This window comes from Microcaecilia unicolor, chromosome 9 (assembly GCF_901765095.1).
Source record: "Microcaecilia unicolor chromosome 9, aMicUni1.1, whole genome shotgun sequence".
NCBI classification, from domain to species: domain Eukaryota; kingdom Metazoa; phylum Chordata; class Amphibia; order Gymnophiona; family Siphonopidae; genus Microcaecilia; species Microcaecilia unicolor.
In genome coordinates this window covers 227,152,634-227,175,273 of record NC_044039.1, presented here as the reverse complement: position 1 = coordinate 227,175,273, position 22,640 = coordinate 227,152,634, and the positions used below count along the sequence as shown (strand labels likewise).

Here is a 22,640-nt window from a genome sequence, read left to right as displayed (position 1 = left end):
AGATTACTTCAAGACCGACAAGGGCCAGCTGAAGTTCAGGTTGACCAGAACCAGCTCAAAGCAGACAGCATTCAGGGTCTGGAAAGCAGTGTACAGTTCAGACGTCCAATGCATCTTCTTAGGGACCTTCTTTTGCAAGAGGTGAGTTGGTGGCTCTGCTTTCTCAGCAAACCTCGTAATGAAGCTTTGGTAGTGCCCAATCAGCCCCAACAAGGCTCATACCTGCTTCTTGGACTGTGGTACTGGTACTTGTCTGATTGCTTCCACCTTCGGGACTTGGGGTCTCACTTATCCTTTCCCAACAGAGTACCCAGGGTACTAGACTTCCTATCCTCCAGGATGCATTTCTTCAGATCTGCCATCAATCCAGCTGTCCTTAAACTGTCCAGTACCATTTCCACCTAGATTAGGTGTCCTCTACATAAGTACATAAGTATTGCCATACTGAGACAGACCGAAGGTCCATCAAGCACAGCATCCCATTTCCAATCAAGTCACAAGTACCTGGCAAGATCCCAAAGCAGTACAATACATTTTATGCTGCTTATTCTAGAAATAAGCAGTGGCTTTCGCCCCAAGTCCATTTTAATAATGGTCTATGGACTTTTCCTTTAGGAAGCCATCTAAACCTTTTTTAAACCCCACTAAGCTAACCGCTTTTACTACATTCTCTGGCAACAAATTCCAGAGTTTAATTACATGTTGAGTGAAGAAATATTTTCTCTGATTAGTTTTAAATTTGCTACTTTCTAGCTTCATTGCATGCCCCCTAGTCCTAGTATTTTTGGAAAGAGTAAACAAGAAATTCACATCTACCCGTTCCACTCCACTCATTATTTTATAGACCTCTATCATAGCTCCCCTTAGCCATCTTTTCTCCAAGCTGAAGAGCCCTAGATGCTTTTCTAATTCCACTACATCTTTTTTGAGATGCAGTGATCAGAACTGAACACAATATTAGAGGTGCACCATGGAGCGATACAAAGGCATTATAATATCCTCATTTTTGTTTTCCATTCCTTTCCTAATAATACCTAACATTCTATTTGCTTTCTTAGTGGTTGCCGCACACCGAGCAGAGGGTTTCAACGTATCATAAACGATGACACCTAGACCCCTTTCCTGGTCGGCAATTCCTAATGTGGAATCATGCATTACATAACTATATTTTGGGTTCCTCTTTCCCACATGCATCACTTTGCATTTGCTCACATTAAATGTCATCTGCCATTTAGATGCCCAGTTTCCAGTCTCGTAAGGCCCTCTTGTAATTTTTCACAATCCTCTTGCGATTTAACAACTTTGAATAACTTTGTGTTGTCAGCAAATTTAATTACCTCACTAGTTACTCCCATCTCTAGATCATTTATAAATATGTTAAAAAGCCCCAACACAGACCCCAGGGGAACTCCATTATCTACCCTTCTCCATTGAGAATACTAACCATTTAACCCTACTCTCTGTTTTCTATCTTTTAACCAGTTTTTAATCCACAATAGGACACTACCTCCTATCCTACGACTTTCCAATTTCCACTGGAGTCTTTCATGAGGTACTTTGTCAAATACCTTTTGAAAATCCAGATACACAATTTGAAAGTTTAAGTTAAGTTAAAGTTTGAAATGTTTCACGGGCATATTTTCAAAGCACTTAGCCTTCCAAAATTCCATAGAAACCTATGGAACTTTGGAAGGCTAAGTGCTTTGAAAATATGCCTAAGGGGCTCACCTTCCTCCACATGTTTGTTCACCCCTTCATAGAAATATAATAGATTGGTGAGGCAAGATTTCCCTTCTCATTAATCCATGCTTTTGAATATGCTCTGTTATTTTGTTCTTTATAATAGTCTCTATTATTTTGCCCACCATTGACATCAGTCTAGTGTTTACTGTAAATGACAATGTTGTTCAAGTAGGCAGTCAGCTAAGAGTTGAAACTTGCAGAAGCCCATGAAGGCTAAAAAGCAATACAGTAAACTTAACAGACCTTAGGACATCGAAAAGGCTGTCTTCTGCTTGGCAGCCGGAGTAAGGGGTATCTGCCAGTACCTTTTGGTCAGGTCTAGCACTGAGATAAAGTGGGCCCTTCCTAGCCTTTTAATAAGCTCATCAACCCTTGGCATCAGGTAGGCTTCCAGTTTGGAAACAGCATTCACCTTCCAGAAATCCATACAGAACTGGATGATCCCATCTGGTTTCAGCACTAGCACAATAGGGGTAGATTCCTTAATGATTCCCAGTTCCAGTATCTCAGTGACCTACTTTGCCACAAACTGCTGCCAAGCTTCCAGAATCCTGTATGGGTGTTGTTGGACCACTACTCCTGGATCCATCATGATATCATGGGACGCAAGGTGTGTCCAGCCTGGCATGCTGAAGAACATGTCATCATTCTGGCGAACTAACTGCTCCAAATCAGCTTTTTTTATGTCTGAAATGGATCCTGCAGTAGTTCTGGCTGTGTCAGCACCTCAAGTCTGAAACCATCCTCCTGGACCTGCGTGGCAGTGATACATAAACTGTTGCTGCTGTTGCAGCACCTCCACTACGGCCTGGAGTAACTGCTCCACGTTTTTGTTGTACCCCAGCAAACACAAGTGAACGCTGCATGAAAGGGACAATCCAAAAACAAAATTAAACCTGCCTGTCCGACACTTTTATACTTCTTCTGTCTCCTAACTAGGGCAGGGGTAGTCACTTTGGCCCAATTTTCCTGCATGGTAGTCCTACAAGGCCCAGATCCCAGGACGCTAAGGATTCTGGCTTTTTCTAGCAGAGCAAGCTGCTATACCACTGCTGTCAACATATGTGGTAACATGAACAATGGCAGGCCCTGGAGCTAGGATAAACTGGAGCCACACAGCAGGTTAAGGTGAACCAAATAATATTTATAAGATGTAAGGTAGGGGTCCTGTTCAATTCACAGGTGGGGGAAAGTAAAACACAAAACTAGTCTGTAGATATAAGAATGCCCTTTCATGGTTTGCTACTGCAGGTCTCTCAGCAAGGTAGCACACACTGTTGGGCTTTGGACTGGCTCCCCAGAGTACTAGTACCATCTATAGCAGTCAACATAGGTCAAAGATATCAGTTTGTACGGTTCCAAGTTGAACTTGGCCTACCTCACTGTCGTGGTTGCAGTTCATAGATACGTGGCAGAGGTATATGCAGTCAGAGATCGCTGCTTCCCTCTGGGCCTCCTTATCCTAGCTGTGCCCTCAGCTTTTATGCTTCCTTCACTATAGCCTACTAGTTCCAGCCCTCCTGTGTCATTGCCCCTTTGGGTGGAACTATGAGTTTTAAGGTGGGTCTGATACTGAGAGAGAATCCTTAGGGGGAAGTGACAGTGTCCTATAGACTCCCTCACACCCCTATATTATATAAAATTTGCAAACCACTTAAATTAACTCAAGATTTGCAGTATATCAGATAAAGATAATTGAAACTGTATTCACATATCCTATAATCCCCTCATTCACCACATATCCACCTGACTCTGAAAGATACACAACCCCAACTCTGAAAGATACACAACCCCACTCTTCATCCACCACTCAAAACCCCCTTATATACACCACTTTACCTCCAAGCACTCTGTGCTCTACACTCCACTCAATCATCCCACACACTGCACAATGAAAGAACGAGTGTAAAGAATGGCTGGATAGTGCAGGTAATATATATTTTAATTAATTAATTAAAGAAACTGATGGAGGGAAGTGACGTCATGAGGCTGAATGGCCGCTTAGCCCTATAGCTCCGTGCTATCCCACCTTTAATAAGAAGCCATCCGACTCAAAAATCCACCTCCGGAGTCAGATGCGACTACAAAATAAAGGAGATAAGACCCAGAATCGCGACATGAGCAAAAAAAGCGGCGCTTCGCAGCGTGAAAGTGAACGGCCCGCCACGAGACAGACGGAGCGGGACCTGGTTCGCCATGCATCCCCGAAGGCGCGGAGGCTGTCGGAATCGGGGTCAACATCTTCCTGTGAGGAGCGGAGCGAGCCTGCTTCAGTAAGAGAGCTTCTGCAGGACTTCACAAAATGTTTTGAGGTAATGCGGGCTGAGATCCGTGCATCGAAAGAAGAGATACTGGAGCACGTGGATGCTCTTAGTGTGGACTTGAGAGAGCTGGGAGGTAGGGTGGAGGCCCTAGAAGAGTGGGCAGACGAACAGCAAGATATAAACGAGGAGGTGGAGCAGCTACTTAAAAAACTGGGAGAGCAGGCGGAGGAGTTCCAGTATAAGCTGGACGACCTTGAGAACCGGGGGCGCAGACAAAACCTCCGGTTCCGTGGTATCCAAGAGAATGGAGATAAGGAAGATGTTCCAGCAGTGGTGCGTGCTCTATGCGCACAAATGATGGGACCAGAATTTAACTCCAATGAGATGGGCATAGAAAGGGCTCACAGAGCGCTGGGTCAGCCTAGCAAAAATAGACCAAGAGACATAGTGGTGCACTTTGCCACATATGTGTTTAAGGATCAGATCTGGCATAAGGCCCGTCAGACTCCTAACCTGGAATTTAATGGAGCCCGAGTAGCGATATTCCAAGACCTTTCACTGTTTACCCTGAGCCTGAGAAGAGCAATGAAGCCGGTCATAGAAGTACTGACCAAAGAGAAGATCCCTTATAGATGGGCCTTCCTGTTTGCTATATGTTTTAATCTAAACGGAGAGCAGCACAGTTGCCGAAGCGTGGGAGCCGCGTGGAGGCGATTGCACAAAGCAGGACTGACTCAGACGGCGGTTTTGCCACTGGAGATAGCGCCTGCAACGAAGGCCCGGTTCCAAAGATGGAAGCATGTGGAGAAAACTGCTAAGACTATGAGATCCAAGACCTGAAAGACTGAAGGGCTGCTATGACTGGCGGTTATTCAGGTTCTGGGGACAATTTGCTCCTTAAGAGTTTAAGGGAAAAGATCTCTAGGGGAGAGGAGTTTTGGAGAGACTTATTAGACGGGTGGTCAGAGATGCATATGTGAATGTATATGTTTGGTGGGATGCGGAGCTGGGGGACTGGGGGGTCACAGTTCTTCTTGTTAGAGTTGGTATTGTTAATATAGATTTGCTTAGGGGGGTCACATTCTTTCGATTCCCAAGTAGTGCTAAATGGCACAGGTTGGTGGAGTTTCAGTTGGGGGGGAGGCAGGGAGGGCCTGGGAGATTGGGTAGGGGTGGGGCAATTGGGGAAGGGATGGGGTCTTCCATCAAAGCTAGGTGCAGATCAAAGTATGTTCCATGGCACATCTTAAATTCCTTACATACAACATAAAGGGTCTGAATTCTCCATATAAAAGGCACGCCTTAATGCGTGAATTGCGGCTGATGAAGCCACATGTAGTTTTCTTGCAAGAAACTCATTTATTAAGGAAACATGAAGGCTTCCTGTCATCTAAACAATACCCGCAGGTAGTGTGTGCCTCGGATGAGACGGGTGCAAAAAAAAGGGGGGGGGGGTGGCTATATTAGCCCATAAAGATGTCCAGATGCAAATTCTACACCTGAAAAGGGACAGGGAGGGTAGATTTCTTTTTCTACATGTACTGTTGGAGCAGGAGGAATATACATTAGCTAGTGTTTACGCTCCAAATGAGGGGCAAGATGTTTTTTTCTTGCATATCCTGAGAGAGTTGCAATCATTTGCTATAGGTAAGGTACTGGTGGTGGCAGGGGACTTTAATGCCACTATGCAACCAAATCTGGACAGATCAACTTCCCCTACTTCAGTGGACTGTAAGATCTCTCGAGGGTTGAAAAATTTTGTAAAAGAAATGGGAATGTATGGTGTGTGGAGACTGGGACATTCTAGAGGGCGTGACTATACTTATTACTCCCCTGTGCACCTTTCTTATTCAAGATTGGACTATATCTTTCTTGATAAAACATTGTCTGATGGGGGAGGAGAAACGGGTATAGGCTCCATCACTATCTCAGATCATGCCCCGGACTGGATGGTACTCCCCTCCTTACGAGAGGAGGTGAGAGAAAAAAGATGGACATTCAATAATAGCTTGCTACAAGATCCGGAAATTGTGGCTGGATTTACCCCAGTCATGAAAGAATATTTTGATATCAATATGGACTCAGGACCATCCCTAGGAATAGTGTGGGATGCCTTTAAGGCAGTATCAAGAGGATATTTTATTAAATGTGCAGCTCAGAAGGCCCGGGCCCATAAAGCACGATTGATTCAGTGTATGGAAAGGGTGTGAGCTTTGGAGGCTAGATACCGAGCCACGGGGTCGGTGTCTGACTATCGCAGGCTCCAAGATATGAGGCTCGAGATCGCTTCATTGCACGAGGACGGTTTGCAATTTGTACACGCAAGGGTAAAACAAATGTTTTATGAGGGTACCAATAAGCCAGGCAGACTATTAGCAGCCAAACTGAGAAAGCTGAGGTCAGACCGGCAAATCATGAAAGTTAGGGATGACAAGGGAGAGGTAGTGCATAGATCTGCACAGATCAGGAAATGCTTTGCCCAATACTATGAGACATTATATAAGTAGGATGCTGCTATACAGACCGAGAAAATAGAGGATTACCTGGCAGACAAGGGTTTGCCGACCTTGTCCGACTCTCAGAGACGGGAACTTGAAGAACCAGTGGGGGTGGATGAGATCAAGCGGGTTATAAAGGAACTCCCGACGGGGAAAGTGCCTGGACTAGATGGCTTCACGAATGAGTTTTTTAAGGCATATGTGGGGGTCTTGGCACCTTACTTGGCGATGATTCTTAATTTGGTAAGAGAGGGAGTACCCCTTCCTAAGACAATGATTGAGGCGTGGGTGGCCGTGATACCAAAACCAGGCAAAGATCGAACTGACTGCACCACGTATCGACCAATATCGATACTTAACTCCGACGTGAAAATACTTGCAAAAGTGTTGGCGAATCGCTTGGGGAGGGTGCTCCCTATCTTAATTCACCCGGACCAGGTGGGCTTCGTAGCCAAACGCCAAGCTATGGATAACATAAGGAAAACAGTGAACCTACTTTACGCAGCTCAGACAAAGGCTAGACCAGTGGTACTGCTTGGGCTCGACACGGAAAAAGCGTTTGACCGGGTCCATTGGGGATATCTCGATAAGGTCATGCATAGAGCGGAGATTGGCCAGCAATATCAAGCCTGGATTCAGGCATTATACTCTTCGCCGACGGCCTGTGTCAGGGTGAATGGAGGGAATTCTGAGGCATTTCCACTCGGTCATGGAACGAGACAAGGATGCCCGTTGTCCCCTTTACTATTTGCCCTGGCGATGGAACCTTTGGCAGAGGCGATTTGAGATAATGAAGATATTGCTGGAGTTAGGGTGGGAACACGAGAATACAAAATAGCATTATTCGCAGATGACATTCCCACTGATCTCTCTTCCTAATCTCATGAGAGTGATAGAGGAATATGCGAGGGTGTCGGGTTACAAACTGAATGCTAGCAAATCAACGGGAATGGCGGTCGCAATCCTTCCAAACTTGATGGATACATTGAAATCGTCTTTTGCTTTTAAGTGGGAAGGTAGTGCACTGAGTTATCTTGGGGTGAAAATCACTGGCAAGTTGTCTGAGCTGTTTGCTGCCAACTACCCGGTCCTTAAGAGGAAAGTGCAGAGAGATTTGGATAGATGGAGGTCTATGGGCCTCTCCTGGCTTGGGAGGATAGCGGCGATAAAAATGAACATCTTACCTCGTCTTTTGTATTTGTTTCAGGTACTCCCTCTGCGGTTATCTAGAGCTTTCCTGTCCGGGCTACAGGATATGTTGATCAGATTTGTATGGAATCAAAAGAGATCCAGGCTGCCTCGAGCCCTGTTATATAAACATAGACGGGAGGGAGGTTTGGGGGTGCCCAACCTCCTCTGGTACTATTGCGCAGCACAATCCAGGGCGGCGGTAGATTGTTTCGTCCTGGTATAGGAAATAATATTTTTTACAGATGGGCGGAAGTGGGACTGGACATGTTGGGACAATTACATGTGGGAGAGAATATTGTACCCTTTGAGACTCTTGAGACTGATTTTGGTCTTGCACAAGGGGACCGATACGCTCATCTGCAATTACAACACTTCTTGAAGGGGAGGGTGTACATGGGATGTCTGAAGAGGGATGTTCAACCTTTAGAGGAGGTGTGTGTAGATTCAAAGGGTAAGAGAGGACTGATACCTTACCTGTATGCTTACTTAGTGAAAGGCTCCAAAATGTCCTTATTGCATAGAAAATGGTGGGAACAGGAGCTACAGTTTACACTACAGGAGACAGGCTGGCTGACCTTAGAGAAGAGCTTGTTGCGATCCTCCCGTTCAGTGGCCATGCAGGAGAGTGCTATAAAGGTATTCTATAGATGGTACCTGACCCCGGTTAGATTACACCACCTGTTTCCACAGGTCTCAAAGTGTTGTTGGAGGAAGTGGGGGGAAGGGACCCTGGGACACATCTGGTGGCAGTGCCCTAAAGCGCAGGCCTATTGGAAGGGTGTGGACTCTCGACTTCAGGTATGGCTCGGTATATCTGTGCGGTGGCATCCTTTGATCTTTTTGCTAGGGCAAAGACTCAAGGGCATTACATCTGAACAGTGGGGATTGGTGAGGAACTCCTTCGCAGCGGCCCAAGTCCATATGGCAAGAAATTGGAAAATGTCACAAGTGCCTCAATGAGGGGTTGGCTTACTAAAGTGAGCTACATTTGTGAGATGGAGAGATTGACTGCTGTGAAAGGGAAAAGTCTGCCTAAATGGCAAAAATATGGGACTCCTTCTTAAAACATACAAAAGGATCTGGACAATAACTGTACTATTAGACTTTGACAGAGAATGGAAGATGGGAGGAGAGGTGGGGGGGGAGGAGGAGGGAGGGTATTGGGGGGGGGGAGTTAGGGAACACCTGTATAAAATTTAAAAAGTTATTGGAAGTACATAAGTACATAAGTACATAAGTAGTGCCATACTGGGAAAGACCAAAGGTCCATCTAGCCCAGCATCCTGTCACCGACAGTGGCCAATCCAGGTCAAGGGCACCTGGCACGCTCCCCAAACGTAAAAACATTCCAGACAAGTTATACCTAAAAATGAGGAATTTTTCCAGTCCATTTAATAGCGGTCTATTGTCTATAGGTTATTGTTATAGCATTGTGTTGGTGATGAAGAGGAGAATGGAGTGGATATAGCACCGTTCACGGAAGAGAGTGTGTATCAACAACTAGAAAAACTAAAGGTGGACAAAGCCATGGGACCGGATGGGATCCACCCCAGGATATTGAGGGAGCTCAGAGAGGTTCTGGCGGGTCCTCTTAAAGATTTGTTCAATAAATCCTTAGAAATGGGAGAGGTTCCGAGGGATTGGAGAACAGCGGAGGTGGTCCCTCTTCACAAAAGTGGTGATAGGGAAGAAGCTGGAAACTACAGGCCGGTAAGCCTCACTTCGATTATTGGAAAAGTAATGGAAGCGATGCTGAAGGAAAGGATAGTGAATTTCCTGGAAGAAAATGAGTTGCAAGATCCGAGACAACATGGTTTTACCAAAGGGAAATCGTGCCAAACAAATCTCATTGAATTCTTTGATTGGGTGACCGGAGAATTGAACCGTGGACGTGCTATAGACGTAATCTACTTAGATTTCAGCAAGGCTTTTGACACGGTTCCCCACAGGAGGCTCTTAAATAAATTGGATGGGCTGAAGATAGGACCCAAAGTGGTGAACTGGATTAGGAACTGGTTGATGGACAGGCGCCAGAGGGTGGTGGTGAATGGAGTTCGCTCGGAGGAGGGAAAGGTGAGTAGTGGAGTGCCTTAGGGATCGGTGCTGGGGCCGATTCTGTTCAATATATTTGTGAGTGACATTGCCGAAGGGTTAGAAGGTAAAGTTTGCCTATTTGCGGATGATACTAAGATTTGTAACACAGTGGACACCCCGGAGGGAGTGGAAAACATGAAAAAGGGTCTGAAAAGCTAGAAGAATGGTCTAAGGTTTGGCAATTAAAATTCAATGCGACGAAAGGCAAAGTGATGCACTTAGGGAGTAGAAATCCAAGAGAGGCGTATGTGTTAGGCGGTGAGAGTCTGCTAGGTACGGCTGGGGAGAGGAATCTTGGGGTGATAGTATCTGAGGATCTGAAGGTGATAAAACAGTGTGACAAGGCGGTGGCCGTGGCTAGAAGGTTACTAGGCTGTATAGAGAGAGGTGTGACCAGCAGAAGAAAAGAGGTGTTGATGCCCCTGTACAAGTCGTTGGTGAGGCCCCACCTGGAGTATTGTGTTCAGTTTTGGAGGCCGTATCTTGCTAAGGATGTAAAAAGAATTGAAGCGGTGCAAAGAAAAGCTACGAGGATGGTATGGGATTTGCGTTACAAGACGTATGAGGAGTGACTTGCGGACCTGAACATGTATACCCTGGAGGAAAGAAGAAACAGGGGTGATATGATACAGACGTTCAAATATTTGAAAGGTATTAATCCGCAAACAAACCTTTTCCAGAGATGTGAAGGCGGTAGATCGAGAGGGCATGAAATGAGATTGAAGGGGGGCAGACTCAAGAAGAATGTCAGGAAGTATTTTTTCACGGAGAGGGTGGTGGATGCTTGGAATGCCCTCCCGCGGGAAGTGGTGGAGATGAAAACGGTAACGGAATTCAAACATGCGTGGGATAAACATAAAGGAATCCTGTTCAGAAGGAATGGATCCTAAGGAGCTTAGCCGAGATTGGGTGGCAGAGCCGGTGGCAGGAGACGGGGATAGTGCTGGGCAGACTTATACGGTCTGTGCCAGAGCCGGTGGTGGGAGACGGGGCTGGTGGTTGGGAGGCGGGGCTAGTGCTGGGCAGACTTATAGGGTCTGTGCCAGAGCTGGTGGGTGGGAGGCGGGGTTGGTGGTTGGGAGGCTGGGATAGGGCTGGCCAGACTTATACGGTCTGTGCACTGAAGAGGACAGTACAAATAAAAAAGTAGCACATATGAATTTATCTTCTTGGGCAGACTGGATGGACCGTGCAGGTCTTTTTCTGCCGTCATCTACTATGTTTACTATGTTTATACTCAACGTTAGATTCATAATGTGCGAAGAAAATATAATCTCTTATACTGAGTATGTAATGTTTATCTTATGCAATGCTTAATAAAGTCTTCTATAAATTAAAAAAAAAAAGAAAATGATAGAAAATATAGCAGATAGAACACAGTACAAGATCTGGGTCTAGATATTACTGTGAATTATTTAGCAATGACTCTTGCATTTCAATGTATCTAGGTCTCCACAGATGAAAGACAAAATAGTCACTACTATGTTATCCACACCAAGTTTTCCTCCAACCCGAATGAACACCCGGTTAGTGCAGTGGCCTGAGAACCTGAGGAACTGAGTTCAATTCCCACTGCAGCTTCTTATGGCTCTGAGCAAGTCACTTAACTCTCAATTGCTCCAGGTGTAGATTGTGAGGCCACTAGGGACAGAGAAAGTACCTGCAAATAATAAATGTAAACCGCTTTGGTTGTACCAACAAAGACAGAATATCAAATCTATGGCCCTCTAACCTCCCTTACCCCTTTAAGACCTCTCACTCATCAAACACCCACTCTACTTATCAGCTCTTAGAAGCAAGAAGCCAGTTAAATAATCAATTGGACTGTTAAATAACAAAGGAGTAAAAGGAGCACTTGGGGAGGACAAGGTCAAAGCATACAGACTATATTAATTCGGCCTTCAATGAGATGATGTGGGGAAGATACCCATGCCAGATGGTGATGAGTCAGAGGAACTGAAACAAATCTCTAAACCTGGAAGATGTAATGGAGCAATTTTATAAATTAAAGAGCTGCAAATCACCTGGACCGGATGATATACATCCTGGAGTACTGACAGAACAAAAAAATGAATGTGCAGAGCTATTATTAATATGTAATTTATCTTTAAAATCAAGATTGGCACCGGAAGAATGGAAGGTGGCTAATATAATGCCAGTTTTTATAAAGGGTTCCAGAAGTGACCCAGAAAATTATAAACCATAGAGTCTGATATCAGCGCTGGACAAAATGGTAGAGACTATTATAAAGAACAAAATTACTGCGCATATACAGAGGCATAGAGATTAATGGGAGAAAGCCAATACAGATTTAGCCAAGGGAAATCTTGCCTCACCAATCTGCTACACTGCTTTGAAAGACATTTTAAAAAGTACCTCATGAAAGACTCCTTGAAAAATTAGAAGTCATGGGATTGGAGGTAGTGTCCTACTGTGGATTAAGAACTGGTTAAAAGACAGAAAACAATTTTCCCACTGCAGAGAAGAATGCGACAAGGTTGTCCCCTATCACCCCCTTTTGTTTATTCTCACTTTGGAACACGTTGTGCAAAACAAAAATCAGGGTATCACCAGATATTCGTGGAATTAGATTGCGGAATCATGAACAGAGTATACATCTTTTTGCAGATAATATGTTGCTCTTTTTAGGGCACCTGGAGACAGATCTGGGGACAGTAGTAACATTAATAGACTCATTCTGTAGATTTTCAGGACTGAAAATAAATTATGACAAGTGTAAGTACCTGGAGTGTGAGGGATTAAGACTGGGTTCACTCTCACCACCTATGCGTATAGCCAAGGACAAGCCTGAAATATGTAGGTACAGTGGTGGAAATAAGTATTTGATCCCTTGCTGATTTTGTAAGTTTGCCCACTGACAAAGACATGAGCAGCCCATAATTGAAGGGTAGGTTATTGGTAACAGTGAGAGATAGCACATCACAAATTAAATCCGGAAAATCACATTGTGGAAAGTATATGAATTTATTTGCATTCTGCAGAGGGAAATAAGTATTTAATCCCTCTGGCAAACAAGACCTAATACTTGGTGGCAAAACCCTTGTTGGCAAGCACAGCGGTCAGACGTCTTCTGTAGTTGATGATGAGGTTTGCACACATGTCAGGAGGAATTTTGGTCCACTCCTCTTTGCAGATCATCTCTAAATCATTAAGAGTTCTGGGCTGTCGCTTGGCAACTCGCAGCTTCAGCTCCCTCCATAAGTTTTCAATGGGATTAAGGTCTGGTGACTGGCTAGGCCACTCCATGACCCTAATGTGCTTCTTCCTGAGCCACTCCTTTGTTGCCTTGGCTGTATGTTTTGGGTCATTGTCGTGCTGGAAGACCCAGCCACGACCCATTTTTAAGGCCCTGGCGGAGGGAAGGAGGTTGTCACTCAGAATTGTACGGTACATGGCCCCATCCATTCTCCCATTGATGCGGTGAAGTAGTCCTGTGCCCTGAGCAGAGAAACACCCCCAAAACATAACATTTCCACCTCCATGCTTGACAGTGGGGACGGTGTTCTTTGGGTCATAGGCAGCATTTCTCTTCCTCCAAACACGGCGAGTTGAGTTCATGCCAAAGAGCTCAATTTTTGTCTCATCTGACCACAGCACCTTCTCCCAATCACTCTCGGCATCATCCAGGTGTTCACTGGCAAACTTCAGACGGGCCGTCACATGTGCCTTCCGGAGCAGGGGGACCTTGCGGGCACTGCAGGATTGCAATCCGTTATGTGGTAATGTGTTACCAATGGTTTTCGTGGTGACAGTGGTCCCAGCTGCCTTGAGATCATTGACAAGTTCCCCCCTTGTAGTTGTAGGCTGATTTCTAACCTTCCTCATGATCAAGGATACCCCACGAGGTGAGATTTTGCATGGAGCCCCAGATCTTTGTCGATTGACAGTCATTTTGTACTTCTTCCATTTTCTTACTATGGCACCAACAGTTGTCTCCTTCTCGCCCAGCGTCTTACTGATGGTTTTGTAGCCCATTCCAGCCTTGTGCAGGTGTATGATCTTGTCCCTGACATCCTTAGACAGCTCCTTGCTCTTGGCCATTTTGTAGAGGTTAGAGTCTGACTGATTCACTGAGTCTGTGGACAGGTGTCTTTCATACAGGTGACCATTGCCGACAGCTGTCTGTCATGCAGGTAACGAGTTGATTTGGAGCATCTACCTGGTCTGTAGGGGCCAGATCTCTTACTGGTTGGTGGGGGATCAAATACTTATTTCCCTCTGCAGAATGCAAATAAATTCATATACTTTCCACAATGTGAGTTTCCGGATTTAATTTGTGATGTGCTATCTCTCACTGTTACCAATAACCTACCCTTCAATTATGGGCTGCTCATGTCTTTGTCAGTGGGCAAACTTACAAAATCAGCAAGGGATCAAATACTTATTTCCACCACTGTATATCACTTGCATCTGACCTTAGGTCAATGTATCAACTTAACTGAGAGATAAATTGGATAGTGTAGAAAAGTTATGTGAACGATGAAAGGATCTCCCTCTTTTACTGATGGGTAGATGTACTACTACCACTTCTTGTTTCTATAGCACTACTAGACATACGCAGTGCTGTACACTTGAACATGAAGAGACAGTCCCTGCTCAACAGAGCTTACAATATAATTAGGACAGACAAACAGGATAAATAAGGGATAAGGGAATTACAAAGCTGGGAATGATAAAACATGGGTACTGAAGAAGTGAGTAAGGGTTAGGAGTTAACAGCAGCATCAAAAAGGTGGGCTTTTAGCCTAGATTTGAAGACAGCCAGAGATGGAGCTTGACATACAAGTCTATTCTAGGCATGTGGTGCAGCAAGATAAAAGGAACAAAGTCTGGAGTTAGCAGTGGAGGAGAAGGGTGCGAATAAAAGAGATTTACCAAGAGTACAGAGTTCCCTGGGAGGAGTGTATGGAGAGATAAGAGTGGAGAGGTATTAAGGAGCTGCAGAGTGAATGCACTTATAAGTCAATAACTTTATGCAGAAATGGGTAAAGAGCTATAATTCGGGTTCCTCTTTCCCGCATGCATCGCTTTGCACTTGTTCACATTAAACATCATCTGCCATTTGGATGTCCAGTCTTAAGGTCCTCTTGTAATTTTTCACAATCCTCTTCAATTTGAAACTTTGAATAACTTTGTGTCATCAGCAAATTTAATTACCTCACTAGTTACTCCCATCTCTAGGTCATTTATAATTATGTTAAAAAGCAGTTGTCCCAGCACAGACCCCTGGGGAACCCCACTATCTACCTCTCCATTGAGAATACTGACCATTTAACCGTACTTTCTTTTTTCTATCTTTTAACCAGTTTTTAATCCACAATAGGACACTACCTCCTATCCCATGACTCTCCAATGTCCTCTGGAGTCTTTCATGAGGTACTTTGTCAAATGCCTTTTGAAAATCCAGTTACACAATATTAACTGGCTTACCTTTATCCACGTTTCTTCACCCCTTCAAAGAAATGCAATAGTTTGCCAAGGCAAGTTTTCCCTAAATTCATGTTGGCTTTGTCTCATTAATCTATGCTTTTGAATACATTCTGTCATTTTGTTCTTTATAATAGTCTCTACCATTTTACCCGGCACTGATGTCAGGCTCACCGGTCTATAATTTCCAGATTACCTCTGGAACTTTTTTTTTTTTTAATTGGCATTATATTGGCCACCTTCCAATCTTGGACCGATACAAGGGCATTATAACATCCTCATTTTTGTTTTCCATTACTTTCCTAATAATACCTAACATTCTATTTGCTTTCTTAGCCGCCGCCGCACACTGAGCAGAGGGTTTCAACATATCAACAATGATGCCAAGATCCCTTTCTTGGTTGGTGACTCCTAATGTGGAACCTTGCATGACATAGCTATAATTCGGATTCCTCTTTCCCACATGCATCACTTTGCACTTGCTCACATTAAACATCATCTGCCATTTAGACGCACAGCCGTCCAGTCTTGTAAGGTCCTCTTGTAATTTTTCACAATCCTCTTGCGATTTAACAACTTCAAATAACTTTGTGTCCTCCGCAAATTTAATTAACTCACTAGTTAATCCCATCTCTAGATCATTTATAAAGATGTTAAAAAGCAGCGGTCCCAGCACAGACCCCTGGGGAACCCCGCTATCTATCCTTCTCCACTGAGAATACTGACCATTTAACCTTACTCCCTGTTTTCTATTCTTTAACCAGTTTTTAATCCACAATGGAACACTACCACCTATCACATGACTTTCCAATTTTTTCTGGAGTCTTTAATGAGGTACTTTGTCAAATACCTTTTGAAAATCCAGATACAATATCAACTGGCTCACCTTTATCCACATGTTTGTTCACCCCTTCAAAGAAATGTAATAGATTGATGAGGCAAGATTTCCGTTCACTAAATCTATGTTGGCTTTGTCTCATTAATCCATGCTTTTGAATATGTTCTGTAATTTTGTTTTTTTATAATAGTCCCTTACGGAAACAGGAAATGAGGATGGGACACTGAGAGAGAAGGGGAAGGCTGAAGGCGAGCCTGCTCTACTCTGCTTCTTTTGCAGTCATGACTTCAGTCAGGTAAAATGAGTTTTACGCGCTGGCTGGGCGGCAGGAAAGCAAGGAGGGCTGTTGAGGGAGAAGAGGGCGGGTAGGTCGGGCTGGGGACGCTGGAACCGGAACTTTGGATGACTGACGGCCGGGAAAATATTGGGGTGCTCGAGCACCCACAGCACCCACGGAGTCGGCGCCTATGCTTGGACCAAGACAAGAGAGTCTGGTTTCATCTGATAAATGTATTTACATTGAATCCCTCATGAAAGAAGTACAAGAACTAAGAGAAGAAGTGGCAAGACTAAGAAACATCTGGGACAACCAGAAATTTCTCACAGAAATGCGTGTTGAAACATTGGGGACTTCCAGCAAAGGAAAAGAAGATCTCGGGCAGACAGAGCACAGCTGGACGCAGGTCACTAGATTCTGCAAGATCAACCCTCCAACTCCATCTTCTGTTGAACTAAAGAATTGGTTCACAGCTCTGGAGGCAGAAGAGCTAGAAACATCTAAAAAACAGAAGAAAACAACAACCAAAAATGCCAACACCGTTGGACAAGCGGCCAATAAGAAGCGAAAGGTAGTGGTGGTTGTAGATTCACTCCTGAGGGGTACTGAGGTGCCCATCTGTTGACCGGATATGTTGTCCAGGGAGATATGCTGTCTGCCTGGTGCCAAGAGTTGTGATGTTGTGGAAAGATTGCCTAGACTCATCAAGCCTACTGACTACTCTCGTATGCTACTTATCCATGTGGGCACAAATGATACTTCTAAGTATCCTACTGAACATATCATACGAGACTTCATGGCTTTGGGTCAGAGGGTGAAGCACCTAGGTGCACAGGCGGTGTTCTCATCTATCCTCCCTGTCGAAGGTAAAGGCAGAATGAGAGAAGCTCGCATCCTGGAGATAAATGAATGGCTGTGTGGATGGTGCCAACTAGAGTGCTTTGGTTTCCTAGACCATGGGATGATTTTCCAAGAGCTACTGAGCAGTGATGGTGTCCATCTATCAAGGAAGGGACAAAGTGTCTTCAGCAACAGACTGGCTAAAGTACTAAAGAGGGCTTTAAACTAAAATTGCTAGGGATGGGTGAAAAAAAGGCCACAAAGCCAAAGATAACTCCAAGGAAGATAGGACATTGAATGCTCCTATAGAAGAGGAAAAAAGACTTAGTAAACCGCCTTTAAAATGTATTGGCTAGAGGAAAGAAGGAATTGAGGGGATACAATAGAAATATTTAAATAAAGGTGAAATTTTCCATTGAAAAGAAAATTGACATAGAAAAGGTTCAAAGGAAACATGAGAAAATACTTCTTTACTGAACAAGTAGTTCACAGTGGTAGCGTAAAGTGCTTGGGACAGACCGTAAGTATATGTTACAGGAAAATCACAGTCACAGAAGAGAGGGAAAACAGCAAACAAATACAACCAGGCAAACAAAAAAAGCAAACACTGGGCCTTCAGGATTGAGAAAAATGTAGTCCTTTAATATGACAATAATATGGGTTTTTGTCATATTAAAGGACTACATTTTTCTCAATCCTGAAGGCCCAGTGTTTGCTTTTTTTGTTTGACAGGGAAATCACAGACAGAAGATATGGCATAGGAGATTGGAATAGATACACAGTCATAAAGGGCCGGATTCTGTACATGGCATCTAAAATGTAGGCAAGTCAGACCACACATAGCGCAATTCTATAAACTCCATCTACAGTAACACATGTAGGCCAGGGGAATATTCCTATGTTTAGGCGCAGCCATTTACACCACTGAAAACCTGATGTAAATACCTGCGTCTATGTACGCAAATTCCCCCGAATTCTAGTAGAACACATGCATATTTGATTGACACCCCTGACTTGTCTACACTCCTCCCTGGTACCCCTTTTCAGCTTTGCATGCAGGAATTTACGTGTGCTTCATTTTTAGAATACACCTAAAAAGAAGTGCGCATAAATTCCAGTTATTGCCAATTAGTGATGATAACTGGTTACATTGGGCAATTATCATTGAGTAGCATGTGTGAAATGGCTATGCGTACATTTTAACATGTGTTACTCAGTATGCCTTATATAGAATCCGGTCCATAAAAAGGGAAATTATAAGCAGATGAGCAGATTTGTGGTATAGCTGCTCTTTGCTCTTGCAAGAAGGCTGGGGTAATACACAAAACATTTTTACCTCATAGTTTGTGTTTTATTCTGGAATTAACATGTTGACTAAGGTACTGTTAATGTTCAACACAGAAAAATGAATGGTGTGTTCTGACGATGCTGTATGTACCCACCTCAGATTGTGGCAAAAAGGTAATTTGTGTGGAAGCTCCTCCTAGGTCCAGGATCCCAACTGTTTGCTTACTCTGGCTGTAAAGCTGACCTGACAAACAAACATTAGTTAGAAAAGGTCCATGATTTCCTCTTCCATGGTAATTTACTACTTATACCTCTATGTGGTAGTGGAAAGGTGGCATATGTTAGACTGAAGACAGTGGCCTTGGAAGCTATAATTATTAACATTTTTGTTTAATATTAGTATTGTTATTATTTTTGTAATCTGTAAACCTCTGATTATAAAGATTATGAAATAAATAAATTGCCAATGTTTGATGGGTATTCTCTATAGACATTACAAAAAGTGGAGTCAATAAGCGCATATAGCAGCATAATATGAACGATGAGCAAGGCGTTCTGTGCTGGGTGGCATATTACGTTAGTTATTATTGGATCAGCTAACGAGAGGTAACATTTAGTGGCATGTGTATAAGAATTAAGAACCAGTCACTGATTCATTTCATTATCATCTTTAAGTGAGATCTTGTTTTGACCCCTGACACAGGCATTTGCTTATGCCGAAACACAGCTGTGTCGGGTTCTTCCAATGTTATTGCTGCTGACAGTAAAGAATTATCTGGTTCCTATCTTGGTTTGTTCCATCCATGGAGGATTGCTTCCTTCTTTGTTTTGTACTAGTCTCTATAGAAAGAAGGATAATTAACACAAGTGGGTGACAGCCTTTCACAACATTAATATGGGATAACATTGCTCACTAGTGTGGCTGATTCATCATGCCTATTTACAAAAAGAAAAGGAACTTATTTGTACAAGAGGTTCTTTGTAGACAGCAAGATTATCAATAGAAATCAAACAAAATAAAGCATGGAAAAGAAAATAAGATGATACCTTTTTTATTGGACATAACTTAATACATTTCTTGATTAGCTTTCGAAGGTTGCCCTTCTTCGTCAGATCGGAAATAAGCAAATGTGTTAGCTGATAGTATATATAAGTGAAACATCCAAGCATTTCAATGACAGTCTAGCAGGGTGGGGGTGGGTAGGAGGTATGCATGGGGACATCAAAGCATTTCATTTCATTGATAGTCTAACAGGATGGGTGTGAGTAGGTGAGAGGAGGGTGATAAACAGAGAAATACAACTTTATGGTTTATAATGGGCTAGAAAACCCAGATCTTTGTTAAGTCAGCAAGATAAATCAGTAATACAAGTGAGTTATATCTAACAGCACTGATGTGAACCAGCCCCTACCTCACAAGTCCCCTCAGTCTATTACAGAGCTTAGGCATGAATTCCCCATGTGGATAGTTACATATGTCTGATTTATCCTGCTGTTCATAGAGAAACTCAGTTACCTCAGTGGGGAATCTCATAGAAGAGATCTGCCTCTTTTGATTTGCTTGGTTTCTGGGTGCAATCTGAACAAGAATGCTATTAGGGGGAAGGAGTGGACTATTAAATAAATAGAACTGCTTGTCTACATGCACTGTCTCTTCAAGGCAATTTTTAGACATGAGATTTAAAGGTATGAATGGACAACCATACTGCAACTCTACAGACAGCCTCTATTGGAACAGCATGTGAATGTGCATCGCATATTGCCATGGTTCTGACCTTATGCATCTCCAGTGGATCATTTAATTGCAGTCCTGTTACTTTGTAGCAGCAGGAAATGCAGATTTAAGACTTTATTGTTATTGCTATTTCTATAGCCTAATTTACTAATCCTCGCTAATGCAATTTAATATGTTAAATAGTGCAAGCTTCTTCATTCCCAAATGTGCCTATATACTAATTAGGAGGATAATGGAACAAGGAGCTGCAGGTCTCCCTAGATCACACTGATTGGGATGTCATTCGGAAGTCAGCCCTTTCAGTCTCCATGTAGCGAATATTCTTTCTTCTGTTCCTATCATATGGGGTCAAGCGATTCATTCCCCTGTCTTCCCACACAGATGACCCAAACAGTATGATGAACAAGCAACTGCAGCAAACACATATATCCATCTTTTATGCAAGATTCATGGAGTTGTGTTTCCCCGGGGCCATTTCCCCAAGTGGGTTAGTTTTGTGCATACCATGACAGGAATGAACCTCACTCCTAAGCTGGGGTACGTGGAATATGTCTGTCAAATTTACTGCTAACGCTCTCCGTAGTACTTTCCTTGTATCAAACAAAGATTCTTTCTGGAGTTCATAAGATGTAACATATATAGGTAACTTATTCAGGTGTGCTTGGAAGTTCTTTTTTATCAAGCCTGTGGCACCCAAAACGATGGGTATTTCTGCCACATTTTCTTAGTTTCAGACTGCATTTCTTGGTACTTGAGGATCTTCCCTCTCTCCATGCAATTCTCCAAGTAATCACTTGACACTGACACCTCTATAATCAATGCCATTCTGGTGTTTTCTCTTTTACTACTATATCCGGTTTTCTGGCATCCAGCTTTTTATCAGTTGGGATGGGGATGTCCCAGGTGATCAGTTCTCTTAGACTCATGATCGCAATGCTTTTCCAGTGAACTGATGTTTAATGCTTAGAGTTTCCTGCTAAATTTTTGGAAGGAAAATAAAAAAGGGCTAAGAAAATATGTAAAAGTTTAGCTTGGCACCTTAAGACAAAAAAAGATTCCCCGAAGAGGTAATGCATCTGGAAAGCAGTGCAGTGGCGTTCCTAGGGAGGCTGACACCCGGGGCGGATCGCCGATGCGCCCCACCCTCCCGGGTGCAGCGCCCCCCCTGGATGCATGCGACACCCTCCCCCAGCGAAAGGACACCCCCCGGGTGCACGCCACTGAGGGGTGCCGCGCGCGCCTGTCCTTCGTTCGTTCCATGCTCCCTCTGCCCCGGAACAGGAAGTAACCTGTTCCGGGGCAGAGGGAGCATGGAACGAACGAAGGACAGGTACGCGTGGCCCCCCCCCCCCCCCCCCAGTGGCGTGCACCAGGGGTGGACCGCACCCACCGCCCCCCCCCCTAGGAATACCACTGAAGCACTGCAAAACACTGAGGAACCTCTAGTAGCAGCTGCATGGGAACACTAGAGTTTTCTGAGCTCAGAGCTCACTCATGTTGGTGCTATTAGATGATAGAAGCGAGTTTTTCAATCATGGATCATTGGGCCGAGGTGTTTCAGTTTAAGTTAAACAAAGATAAAACAGTGGCTTAGGAAGGGGGGGCGAGAGGGGCGGTCCACCCCGGGTGCATGCCACTGGGGGGGTTTCGGCTCTGCTAGTTCCCTGCTCCCTCTGCCCCAGAACAGGTTACTTCCTGTTCCAGGGCAGAGAGAGCAGGGAACCAGCGGAGCTGACGCAGCTCCCAGCGACGTGCACTTGGGGCGGACCGGCCCTCCCTCCCGCCCTCTTTCCTACGCCACTGCTAAGAATGCACTCCGGGGAGGAAGGGGTGCACAATGCTGCACCCGGAAGGGGGGGGGGGGTGTTCGTGCCCTGTGCTGCACCCGAGGGGGTGCGCAGCGGCGAACCGCCCTGGGTGGCAGCCGCCCTTGCTATGGCACTGAGATAAAACGCAGTGTCTTGTCCTCTCGTCCATCCATACCAAATTCTCTTCAAGCACCATTGTCCTCAAAGACCAGACACTACCTATCTCAAAGAGCCTAAGACTTCTTGGTGTTGAGCTGGATCCTCATCTGCAACTAGACCTGCATGTGTGAGCGGTCCCCAAGAGGATGTTCTATGCAATGTGGAGGCTGCGGCATATTAGATTCTGTCTGACTAGAGAGCTTTTCCGCACTCTTGTTCATTGGCTAGTTTTGTCTCACCTAGATTACTGTAGCGGGATATATGCGGGCTGCCAGGAGCACTTACTGAGAAAGTTCCAGACTGCCCAGAACACGGCAGCAAGACTCATCTTGGGAAAATCGCGCACAGTTCATGCCCAGCCTCTGCGTCTCAATCTACACTGGCTACCAGTAAAAGAACGAATGGCCTTCAAGATCTGCATGTTAACACATAAAATAATTTACGGATTGGCTCCAGAA

The 22,640-nt window shown here is 44.3% G+C and overlaps 1 protein-coding gene across 5 annotated transcripts in view; it reads right to left on the bottom strand.

Annotated features, from left to right (window-relative positions):
• Window positions 1–22,640, bottom strand: part of ENTPD5 (ectonucleoside triphosphate diphosphohydrolase 5 (inactive)) — a 223,831-nt gene that overhangs the window by 129,877 nt on the left and 71,314 nt on the right. For all 5 annotated transcript variants that reach the window (XM_030213808.1, XM_030213810.1, XM_030213807.1 and 2 more), the window contains one exon: window positions 18,636–18,724. In XM_030213808.1, the coding sequence (XP_030069668.1) occupies window positions 18,636–18,724 (89 nt within the window). The remainder of the gene's footprint in view (window positions 1–18,635; window positions 18,725–22,640) is intronic.